The sequence below is a fragment of the Apodemus sylvaticus genome, chromosome 1 (genome assembly GCF_947179515.1).
Source record: "Apodemus sylvaticus chromosome 1, mApoSyl1.1, whole genome shotgun sequence".
Classification (NCBI taxonomy): domain Eukaryota; kingdom Metazoa; phylum Chordata; class Mammalia; order Rodentia; family Muridae; genus Apodemus; species Apodemus sylvaticus.
Window position 1 is genome coordinate 56,099,144 of NC_067472.1, and position 10,238 is coordinate 56,109,381.

General features: G+C 56.1%; 3 protein-coding genes across 5 annotated transcripts; 2 read left to right on the forward strand and 1 right to left on the reverse strand.

Annotated features, from left to right (window-relative positions):
• The first annotated feature begins 628 nt into the window (after positions 1 to 628).
• On the forward strand, positions 629 to 3,270 carry Fkbp2 (FKBP prolyl isomerase 2). 3 transcript variants are annotated; one of them, XM_052191155.1, is made up of 6 exons: positions 629 to 723; positions 1,937 to 2,141; positions 2,455 to 2,567; positions 2,685 to 2,731; positions 3,015 to 3,050; positions 3,127 to 3,270. In XM_052191155.1, the coding sequence occupies exons 2-6, from the start codon at positions 1,977 to 1,979 to the stop codon at positions 3,186 to 3,188; spliced, it is 423 nt and encodes a 140-aa protein (XP_052047115.1). In that variant the 5' UTR covers positions 629 to 723; positions 1,937 to 1,976; the 3' UTR covers positions 3,189 to 3,270. The 3 variants fall into 3 exon arrangements, with proteins under 3 accessions (XP_052047115.1, XP_052047123.1, XP_052047130.1); XM_052191163.1 differs by having other exon boundaries at positions 635 to 723; positions 1,973 to 2,141; XM_052191170.1 differs by lacking the exon at positions 629 to 723 and adding an exon at positions 1,785 to 1,803.
• On the forward strand, positions 735 to 1,778 carry LOC127691345 (PE-PGRS family protein PE_PGRS30). The gene has a single exon (XM_052191070.1). The coding sequence runs from the start codon at positions 867 to 869 to the stop codon at positions 1,665 to 1,667; it is 801 nt and encodes a 266-aa protein (XP_052047030.1). The 5' UTR covers positions 735 to 866; the 3' UTR covers positions 1,668 to 1,778.
• A 482-nt stretch (positions 3,271 to 3,752) lies between the features above and the next one.
• Ppp1r14b (protein phosphatase 1 regulatory inhibitor subunit 14B) lies at positions 3,753 to 5,933 on the reverse strand. The gene is given in 4 exon segments (XM_052191183.1): positions 3,753 to 4,054; positions 4,280 to 4,363; positions 5,397 to 5,785; positions 5,788 to 5,933. Coding segments are annotated over 4 exon segments (609 nt in total). The 5' UTR covers positions 5,822 to 5,933; the 3' UTR covers positions 3,753 to 3,952.
• Between the last annotated feature and the right edge of the window lie 4,305 nt (positions 5,934 to 10,238).

The window sequence follows — 10,238 nt, forward strand, 5'->3', positions numbered from 1 at the left end:
TAACTTCCTTTGGCATAAATGGTCTTAGTGAGGCAGACTGGCCTACGACAGGTGGGAATCAATCAAATCAATCGACTCCACAGCCTAAGGCAGGTTTGGCTTCCTCTAAATTTCAGGATCTTTATGTTAGAGAATGTCTCCTGGGCACTGATAGACCTGGCCCAGGAGACATTTGTTCAGGCAAAGGTGAGCCTGGATGCTGCAGACCACAAGATGGAAGGGGTCCACACAGCTCAGGGCCATGTGGTATGGGTGTCACAGAGCGCACCACCAAAAGAACGAACTTACTCAAGGTCACGCAGCCAGCCAAGAAATGAAAGAACTAAGATTCAAATCCGGGTTGTCGCTCTGAATCCCTAGGCTCTTCCCACAACTGCCCAAAGGCGTGCCGATCACGAACAGAAGTCAGCACGGTGCTGGCAAGAATCCCTCCAGGAACGTGCACTCATACTTGCTTGGCCATGTCACCTTGGCTGGAACTGCCTTCTGTCTTTCAGAAACATTTTTGCCAAACTAGACCGGCGATCTGAGCCCCCCGGAAGTGACGTTGTCACGTAGTCACTCTGGAGTCAGGACCAAATGAGAAGCCCCGCCCTGAGTGCAGCAGCGGGTTTTGGATGGTCCAATGAGGGCGGGCAGCGTGTCCCGCCCTGTAGCGACGGAGACGCGCCTGCGCAGAAGTGACAGCACGAGCGGGATTGGCTCCGGGGGCGCGGTGAGGAGGTGAGCGGGGGGCCACAGCCCAGGTTGGGGGATCTGGGTGCAGGAGGGAGACCTGGGGCAGGCCGGCCTGAAGCGGGTCGGAGTCCGCGTGCCAGCCAGGGACAGCAAACCAGGGAATCGAGGCTGGGGTCCGGCCTCTGGCAATGCCGCAGGGGGCGGGCTCTCACGCCGTACGGGGCGGAGCCCTGGGGATCGGGGTGGGACGCGGAACAGCAGTGGGAGGGACAACGGAGCCAGTGCGAGTTGAGGGCGGAACCCAGTGGTCCATAGCTGGATTAGGAGGTGTGGGGGGCGGAGTTTGGGGTTTAGAGGAGGAGCTGAAGCAGGTGGAAGGTGGAGCCTTGGGCTCGGAGACCGAGGGCGTGAGATCCCAGACGTCGGGGGTGGGACTTCAGCCTGTGAGTGGCGAGTCCCCTCTGCAGGAGACGAGGTCTAACATTGCTGAGGGCGGAGCTGCAGGTCAGGGGGCGGAACTGCACGCCGTAAAGGGTGGGGCCAAGGAGCCTTGCGGAGAGCTAAGCGCGAGCTATGGCCCGGGGCGTCCACGCGGGGGCGGTCTCCGTGGTGGCCGCGCCTGGGGTCGCGGTAGACCGAGAACTCCCCCTGGAGAGGTTGTGTGGGTGGAGCGGGCTCGGCGCCCCGCTGACTCTGAGCCAGTCTGGGTTCCCCGGAGGCCCCCAAGAGCTCAGAGTTGGGGCGGTGCCCCTGGTGGAGGAGGCACGGGGCCGGACTGGGGGGTGCCCCCGGAGAGCCGGGGCTCCTCAGAGCCACCTAGTGGAGATGTGTGGGTGCCTCGGAGCCGAACACCAGCAGCAGCCGCAGATGTGTGGGTGTGCTGGACAGGGAGCAGCTGGGTGTGGCGGGAGTGGGGTCGTCCTGTCGGGACAAATCCGGTGCAATCAGATCGGGTTTGGACTTTGCGTAAAGGGGCTAGCGGGAACTGAAGAACGGAGATGGGGACTGGGAGGGAGAGAAGGTCAGGTAGTGAGCAAAGGGAGGGGGCACTGGCTGCTGTGGCCTCCCCTGACCCTCTCCCCTCGCTGCTGGGGTCCTCGGCCAAGCCCCCTTCTCACTGGACTGGTAAGTGTGGCCACAGAGCCCAGGGGAGTGGGTGGTGACCCAAGACTGTGGGATTTCCCAGATACAGGCAAGATACAATGGGGAGTTGGCATCCTCCTGATACAGACTGAGTTTCTATGACTCCACCCCCCAGTTTTTTGGTTGGGGGTGGGGTGGCCTTTGCCTACAGAGACATGAGGCTGAGCTGGATCCTCACAATACTGTCCATTTGCCTGAGTGCCCTGGTCACAGCCACGGGGGCCGAAGGCAAACGGAAGCTGCAGATTGGAGTGAAGAAACGGGTGGATCACTGTCCCATCAAGTCCAGAAAGGGAGATGTCTTACACATGCACTACACGGTAAGTGTTGGAGTAGAGGAGCCTCTGGGGCTCTGACAGGTTTTCAGAACCAGAAAGGACTTTACAATCTCATTTTTTCCCCCAACTAGGTAGATAACCTTGAACATACCCATTTGAACTCTAAGCTCCTTGCCATGATTGTCTTGCTTTTCAGTCTACTCATTGGCTAGGTATCAGCATGCAAATTGCAGTACATGAGCTACCCAAGGCACTGACCACCTGTGCTGTGGTGACCACCGTAATGGGGAGATGAGCAGGTGGGAGGGTTGCGGCATGGTCACCTCTCCTTACTAGCTCTCCCGCGGTCTCACAGGGCAAGCTGGAAGACGGGACTGAGTTTGACAGCAGCCTGCCACAGAACCAGCCCTTTGTGTTTTCCCTTGGCACTGGCCAGGTCATCAAGGGCTGGGACCAGGGGCTGCTGGGGTGAGTCTGATCTGGGGTACATGGTGTGGTGACCCCGGAAGGGAGCTGTGGGAGCAAAGGCCCAGTTCTGGGGCAGGGGTCCGATTGCTTTCGGTGCTCAGTGTACATCCCCTGCAGGATGTGTGAAGGAGAAAAGCGGAAGCTGGTGATCCCATCCGAGCTGGGTAAGAGGCCCCTGGGGCTGGGTGGTAATGTCCCCACTCCATCTGGTCACTGTCACATAGCGTGTGTTCAGCAGCCAGGACTGAGCAAAGCTCGCATTAGCTGAGCTGGTGACAGTTGCAGGGCAGTAGAGTGACAACTGTGGATCACTCAGTGTGACCCTCTGCCAGACCTTGGTGTTCTCACCCTTTCCCGTCCCTGCACGCCCCCCACACCCTTCTCCTGCCTATCCTTTATGTGGGCTAGAAGGGAGCCATAACTTACTGTGTCTTTGTGGTTTGACAGGGTATGGAGAGCGGGGAGCCCCCCCAAAAATCCCAGGTAATACCCGTAAGACCCTCGGCCCAGCACTGTCCCAGAGTCCCAGGTCCCAGCCTGATGATCCTTCTCCCTCCAGGTGGAGCAACCCTGGTGTTTGAGGTGGAGCTGGTCAAGATTGAGAGACGTTCGGAACTGTAGCAGGCTGCAGAGGGGTAGGAGCCCCTGCCAGGGACCAGACTGTTTGAAAACAAAACAAACAAAAAAACCTTTAAAACCCCAAGAGTGAATCTGTGTTTCTTTGTGGCTCCTAAGAGACTTAGATTAATACCTTAGCATCAGTGTTGGAGTAGGGAACTGGTGTAATGTGAATGGCTCCCCAGGTTGGATCCTCGGTGTGGGGGTAAAGGAAAACAAAATCAGCTTCTAATCTCATTGTCCTTCCCTGATAATTGCAGAGCCTTGAGGTCTAGCCTCAACAACCTAGAGACCCTTACCCAGTGCAGATAGAAACTCCAAAGACTGTAGGTAGCGGCTCGGCTCCCCAGCCACTTGGAATAGCGATCTGGGAGTCAGCATGAGTTATCACCATGGCTACATGGCCTCCAAGACGGCCCAGGGTCACCTGGGGAGTAGCTGAGCTGGTGACAGTTGTGCAGCAGTGTGTCCCCGTAAAAGACCAGCCAAGCCTGTTAGCTGCTCCAAAGGCTGTATCCTAGCTTTATTTTTAAAGGGCCTGCGCCGCAGAATCAATATAAAAACACAAAAAGTCCCATCAGTTTAATAACAATAAAAAACCCCAAAAGTGGAAAACTGAGGGCAAGGGAAACCGCCCCTAGGCAGGGGCACGGGGGTCCCTGCTCACGGCACCAGGCCTGGCTGCAGGGCCTCCCGGTATTGCTGTTGCTACGAGGTTGGGGGGCAGCGATTGTCCTGCGGGAGCCACGGTCATCGGAGTCAGGACCCTACTTCTTCTGGGGTGTGCTTAGCTTCTGCATGCCCCGGATCTTGTCCAGCAGGCCAGAGACGAAGGCCTCCGTGGGTTTGTAACAGTCAACTAGCAGCTCCTGGTAGGGAGAATACAGCACACGGTCAACGCTTGAGCACAGGGGCTCACTGTTCACATATCTGTTCCCTAGGGACTGAGGCCACTTAGAAACGTAGCTAAGTGACGTTCCCTGAGCCTCATTTTCCAGAAGCAGATGACCCAAACCAAAGTTATGACACCAGGGTCCAGCCTCCCCGAGAGGCAGTGTCTCCAGGCAGCCCTCCACTAGGTGCCCTTAGCTTACCTTGACTCTAGCAGCCCGGGTATCATCACTTTCCATGTCCAAGAGTTCATCCACATCTATCTCCAGCTCTGGGATCTCCTCCTCCTGGGGAAGGGGTGGGAAGAAGCACAGACAAGTGCCTCAGCCAGGAGAGGGTGTGGAGAGGACTCCCTGCCGAACTCAAAACCAGACCAACCCTCCTTGCCCAGCAAAGACAGCTGCTCTGGGAAGGAAAACAGATCAGGTCTGTGCCAAGGCAAATTGCCCAGTGAGGGGGAACTTCCTGTCCCTGCCAGTGGGCACCAGGGGCGCCAGACAGACAGGGCTGGGGACCTTGGGCTTTGAACCTAGCAGATGTGCCTTCTCAGCATCCGGGACCTCTAGCTCACCAGAGCACTGGTGGGGCCAGCTGTCCCAATTCATCACAGCCCCTCCCCTCCCCCAAACACCTGTCACAGCTTCCTGGGAGGGAGGAGGAAGTGAGGGTGAGGGGTCAGTGTGAAAGACCCATGCTTGATAAAGGGGAAACAAAGAGCCCATGCTCTGAGGAGAAAGGGGTCCACCCCCCCCCCCCAAGGGTACAGCTACCACACATGGAGCCAGCTGCGTTCCAGGGCTGGGCTGGGGTAGGCATCACAGGGCTGGCCCACTCACTCCTCCACCCTACCCCTGGGGGCCTGAGTCACCATCTGAACAAGCAAGGAACACGGGGTGGAGAACCAGAGCCGGGAGAGCTGGTTAACCTGTCTCCGTAGATAGAATGGCACGCTAGCCCACTAGAACTACTCAGATCCTTTGTAACACTTGAAACAGTTACACTAGCACCTTTCAACTAGTGTCGATGCTAGCCCGTACTACACTAGATTAGACCTTTCACTGTCAGCCCAAGCTAGACCCCTGCCTCCAGCAGGCTATTTCTTCTAGGCTTGGGGAGGACGCTATGCTTAATCTGGGGCAGTACCACGAAGGACGCAAGGTCCCGGGCAGCGGAGCAAGCTAGAGTGACTTAGGTCAGGCAAGAAAAAGCGCAGTGGGAGCGGCGAGTGTAAGACCGGTGGCAGCAGAGCTCCCACTGACTCTGGTGACAGACCGACTTAAGGTCCGATTTTAGGGTATTGGCGCGGGATGGGGAGCACACCTGGCAGTCGTAGAGTCGCGTGAGCTGTTCTAAAATCCACTCCTCCAGGTTGAGGCGCTTCCGTAGCTCCTTGCGGTCGTACTTGACGGTGACCTTCCCTTGCCGTCTCACCGGGCCATCGTCATCTGCGCCCCCCGGGCCTTCGCCTGCGGCTCCAGGGGGGCTCTGGAAGTAGACTCGGGGCCCTGTGCTGCCACTGCCCGGCCCGGGGGCCGGGGCGGCCAATGCCGCGCCCCCTGCGGGGCCGCTGTCCGCCATGGCGGCCGCCGGGGCCACGTGCGCGCTCGGGCCCCTCCCTGCGCCGCCGCCTCCCGGACGCCCGCCGGCTGGCTGCGGGCCGCTGGCTCCGGTTAGCTCGCGGGCACCGCTCCGCGCAGCTCCGCGGCGAGGGCGGCGGCGGGGGCGCCCGGGGGCAGCTGCAGCATGCGGAGCCCCCGGGCCTGGCCGCGCCCCGCCCCCTCCCCACCAATCCGCCCGCCCTTTGTCCCCCGCGGCCGCCGCCCGAGCCGCCGCTGCTGCCGCTTTCTCTGTCTTGCTCTCTTCTCCCGCCCCCCGACCACACCCCCTTAAAGGGCCAGCCCCACTTCTGGCCCCTTCTCCCCAACCCCGCCTCCTGAAAGGGGATAGGGGAGGATCTACTTTGCAGGGCTAGGGGACCGTTTGTCTGATCTCCTTTAACTTAACCTCTGGCTTCAAACTTAGACTTCTATGTGTCGGATGCCTGGATCTGCACGCCCGCTAGGACCACAGTCCTCTTCTGACTCTGTCTCATTCTGTCACTGAGGCAGAAACAGACAGTCTAGGCATGAGACTGACTGGGCGCAGTTGCGGTGAGGAACGTGCGGGACCCTTGGTCAGCAAGGGGCGAGAGAACTTCCGCGCACGGGTCAACACGTGGACAGGGCTTCCGGGGACCGGAGGTGCAAAGAGATCTAGGCATTGCCCAGGTGCTGGGATGCCCTACTTGATCCGGTCATACGCCCCTCATGGAAGAGCTGGGGTGGGGGCGTGTCGAATTGGCCGTTTGGCTTACAATAGCCAGGACCTGGGACGACCACCGCCCACCGGCTGAGATGGCGGCGCGCGTGGTGTTGTGGGCAATGTAGTCCGTGGCTCGTCGATGCTGTCGCTGGTAGCTGTGGAGCCCGCGTCGAAGCACAAACTTGTTTGGGGCGCGCCCCTCTGAGCTGGCTGGGTTGTGCTGGGCGAGGCCCTGGGCGCTCTGCAGCTTGAGCGTGTGTAAAGGAGAAAACTTAGGTGCAAAAAGCTAGCATGTGGGGGAGCTAAAACTCACAGTGATAAAAGTAATAATAGCAGTTGACCGCAAATGAGTGTTTATTGGGACCCTTACATGTTCTGCTGTAGGGACAGCAAGCTAGTTCACCCAGTAACTTCTCTAACCTTCACATTTTAGGAGGCCACGTTCCATTTTTCTTTACTATGTCAGCATCTTTAAATTGTTTGACTCATTCGTTTGTCTTTCTGCTACACAGCGAAAATTTGGTGGGCCAGAGCTCTGAGGACTTTGCTAATACCCAAGCTTGGGTCGGCATGCTCCTTGTCAAATCTACAGGCATTAGGAAACTAATGGGTCCGTACAGAACGCTAGCTCTTAAAACTCTCAGACTCAGGCAAACGACTCCTATTGGTTGAACAAACGACTATAAAGGAGGGGGGGGGGGGAACCAACCGATAGACTTCCTCTGAAGGCTGTGGGCGACATTAAACAGGAAAACCCGTGGAAACTTCAGCTGTGACAGCACACAGTTAAGTCACAGGTCTATATAAAGCGGGAACTGGGAGTTTGAGCCTGGGCTGTGTGACCACCCCGCCCCCCACCACACACACTCTAAGGCAGAGCCTCTACCAGTCTCTTGCCACCCACTCCATCTCCTACTACCCAACAAGGTTGTATAGCACTTTCTGGATGTTTCTATGGCTCTTCAGTTTCTTTCTTTCTTTCTTTCTTAAGATGTATTTATTATTGTATGTAAGTACACTGTCTTTAGATATACCAGAAGAAGGTATCAGATCTCATTACAGATGGTTGTGAGCCACCATGTGGTTGCTGGGATTTGAACTCAGGACCTTCGGGAGAGCAGTCAGTGCTCTTATCTGCTGAGCCATCTCTCCAGCCCCAGCTCTTCAGTTTCGAACAGTCTCAAGATTACAGGGACAGCAGGTCCTAGCCCTGTATGGACATCTTTTCTCCAGATGTTACAGACAAAAAAAGCCTCTAGGCAGGTGGCTTTCAGAGGTTGGCTCAAGATCCCTCAGGTGACACTACATCCGAACTCAAACCCAGGACTTTAGGCTCCTCTTTTTATGCTACTTTTTGTTATTTACGTGTTATGAATTTATCATGACCATTTTGTATGCACGTATGCACGTGTACCACCCTGAGCCTATGGAGGTCAGAAGAAAAAAAAATTTTTTTTTTTTTTTTTTTGGTTTTTTCGAGACAGGGTTTCTCTGTATAGCCCTGGCTGTCCTGGAACTCACTTAGTAGACCAGGCTGGCCTCGAACTCAGAAATCCGCCTGCCTCTGCCTCCCGGAGTGCTGGGATTACAGGCGTGCGCCACCACTGCCCGGCCAGAAAAATTTTAATTCCCTAGAACTAGAGTCACAGGTGTTGTGAGCCACCATATGGGTGCTGGGAATTGGACCTGCATCCTCTGCAAGAGCACATGTTCTGAACTGCTGAAGCATTTCTCTAGCCCCCTCGATGCTATTTTTTAGAGAGAAGCCACAGCGTTTAGGGATGTAGGTCAGGGGTAGAGCATTTGCCCAGCGTGTGCATGGGTTTGGGTTTGATTCCCAGCACCGTAAAGATAAAATAAAGGGAGCCGACTCTGGGGAGCAGCTCCCTTGGGACAGTGCTTGCCCAGCGTGCACAGTGCTGTGGGTTCGATCCCCAGCACCACATACAGTTGTGTGTAATCACAGTTGTGGAGGCAGGGGGCTTGGAAGTTCAGGGCCATCCTTGGCTACTTGGTGGGTTTGAAGCCAGCTTGTAATATATGAAACTGAAAGAAAGAAAGAAAGAAAGAAAGAAAGAAAGAAAGAAAGAAAGAAAGAAAGAAAGAAAGAAAGAAAGAAAGAAAGAAAGAGAAAGGAAGGAAGGAAGGAAGGAAGGAAGGAAGGAAGATAAGAAGGCAGGTGGGGAGCGGGCTGCTTACTGAGGAGACTGGCTGGGGGGCACACTCTACACTCCCCCAGGTCTCGGTGAGGGAAGCACTGGCATAAGCTGCTGTTCCCTCCCTTCCCAGCCCATTGCTTGACATTAGTTTCCCTTCAGCTAGCCTGGCCAGCCCAGGAGGTTGGCTCCTGCTATTACAGTTTAGTCAGTGACCGTTTGCTGTTGAGCCTGGCCTCCTTTTCCAGGCCTGACCTAAGGGAGAGTCTCTTTTCCCAGGAACAGATTCCCTGCATGCCCCACTCACCAGCAAGGGCAGAGCAGCTCTTTTTGAACTCCGGCATTGGTTTGTACCGTGAAGGAATAGTTCCTACAGATAACTGTGAGAACGGAGCCCATGACTCTGAAGACCATCAACCCTGCCTGTGTCCCCGCGATGATGATCCTGAACACTGCCTTTCCTGGCTCTTGAACAGTCACATTTGATGGGAAAGTCTCCAGGTCACATACCAAGTCCTTTCAGAGAGGCTTCTCCCTCTGGCAGCCTCCTGTGTCATCCCCAGGGCATCCATGTTTTCCTTGGGCTGGCTGCTCTGGCTTTCCAATGACCATTCACTGTGAGAAGAAAGATGGGTATGCTGGACCTCAAAGTTGGGCGGCTCAAACAGAGCCCTTGAGGGGGTTGGCTTCAAGTCCTGACTGCCCAGGAAGTGGGCAAATCTCTCATGTCCACGGCATGTCTTCCAGGAGGCTGAGGCTGCTGACCTCCCTGTGACCCCCCGGAGCTCAGGCTCTGAGCCTTTGCTCTGCTAGGTTCACCCACCAGCCCTCTCTGACTGGAGTGTGCCTGGCTCCTCATCCAGCCTCAGGCTGTGGCTTCCCAGGGTACCGTGGCGCCCTCCCACTAGAGTGCAGCTAAGGATGCTTACAGCACCTCCCTGAAGCAGAGGCCCTGGGGAGGGACCTGTGGGCCCAGACCAATCCCTTAATCAAGGGTAGAGGCCGGAAAAGCTGCCTTCATTCCCCCCCATTACTGCATGCTGAGAAACTCTATTACCATTCCAGGGTTGGAAGAAAGCATCCAAGGAGGAAGAGGGAGCCTTCTAATGGGGGGCTGCCTGGTCTCAGGAGATTAGCAGTGGGGGAAGAAGAGGGCCTGGCTCAACTAACAGCTTCCATCCTGTTTTTCAAGGACCTGCTTCCAGAAGCTTCTAGGAGGGTCCAGTTGTCCTGAAGTTAGTGTTGATGTGCAGGATCCCCTGTGCCAGAGTTGACCCATGCCCTTTCTTTTCTCTTTCCCCTTTGACATTCCTACAGGTTTCTTTCCTGCTTGTCACATTACTTATAGAGGGGTGTGTGTTTATTCCACTATGACAACAAGCCCCGGACAAGGGGGTCCTGGATTTGAAAGCAAGCTTGTGGGTACAGAGGCCACTCTCCATCCTTAATGGTTCTGTTCCCTGGAGGAGGTTGGTAGTTTGAGCTGTGAAGGGCGTTTTCTTACAGCTCTTGTGAAAGAGGAGGAGGAGGAGGATCACAGGCCTGTACCCTTCTCCCCTCCTTTTTTTCTCCTACAGAGCAGGGAGCAGAGGCAGGAAGTAAGAATGAGGGGTAAAATCCTCTCAGGAAGCTGTGTGACCTTGGGCAAGTCCCTTTCCCTCTCTGGGCCTCAAGTAGAGATAATAATCACACCACTGCACAAGGC

Excerpts from the sequence above, each read along its gene's own strand:
- LOC127691345 (XM_052191070.1), top strand. The coding sequence starts at position 867 with ATGCCGCAGGGGGCGGGCTCTCACGCCGTACGGGGCGGAGCCCTGGGG.
- Fkbp2 (XM_052191155.1), top strand. The coding sequence starts at position 1,977 with ATGAGGCTGAGCTGGATCCTCACAATACTGTCCATTTGCCTGAGTGCC. Across the intron at positions 2,732-3,014 it reads GGTGATCCCATCCGAGCTGG|GGTATGGAGAGCGGGGAGCC; the intron begins GTAAGAGGCCCC and ends GTGGTTTGACAG. Across the intron at positions 3,051-3,126 it reads AGCCCCCCCAAAAATCCCAG|GTGGAGCAACCCTGGTGTTT; the intron begins GTAATACCCGTA and ends TTCTCCCTCCAG.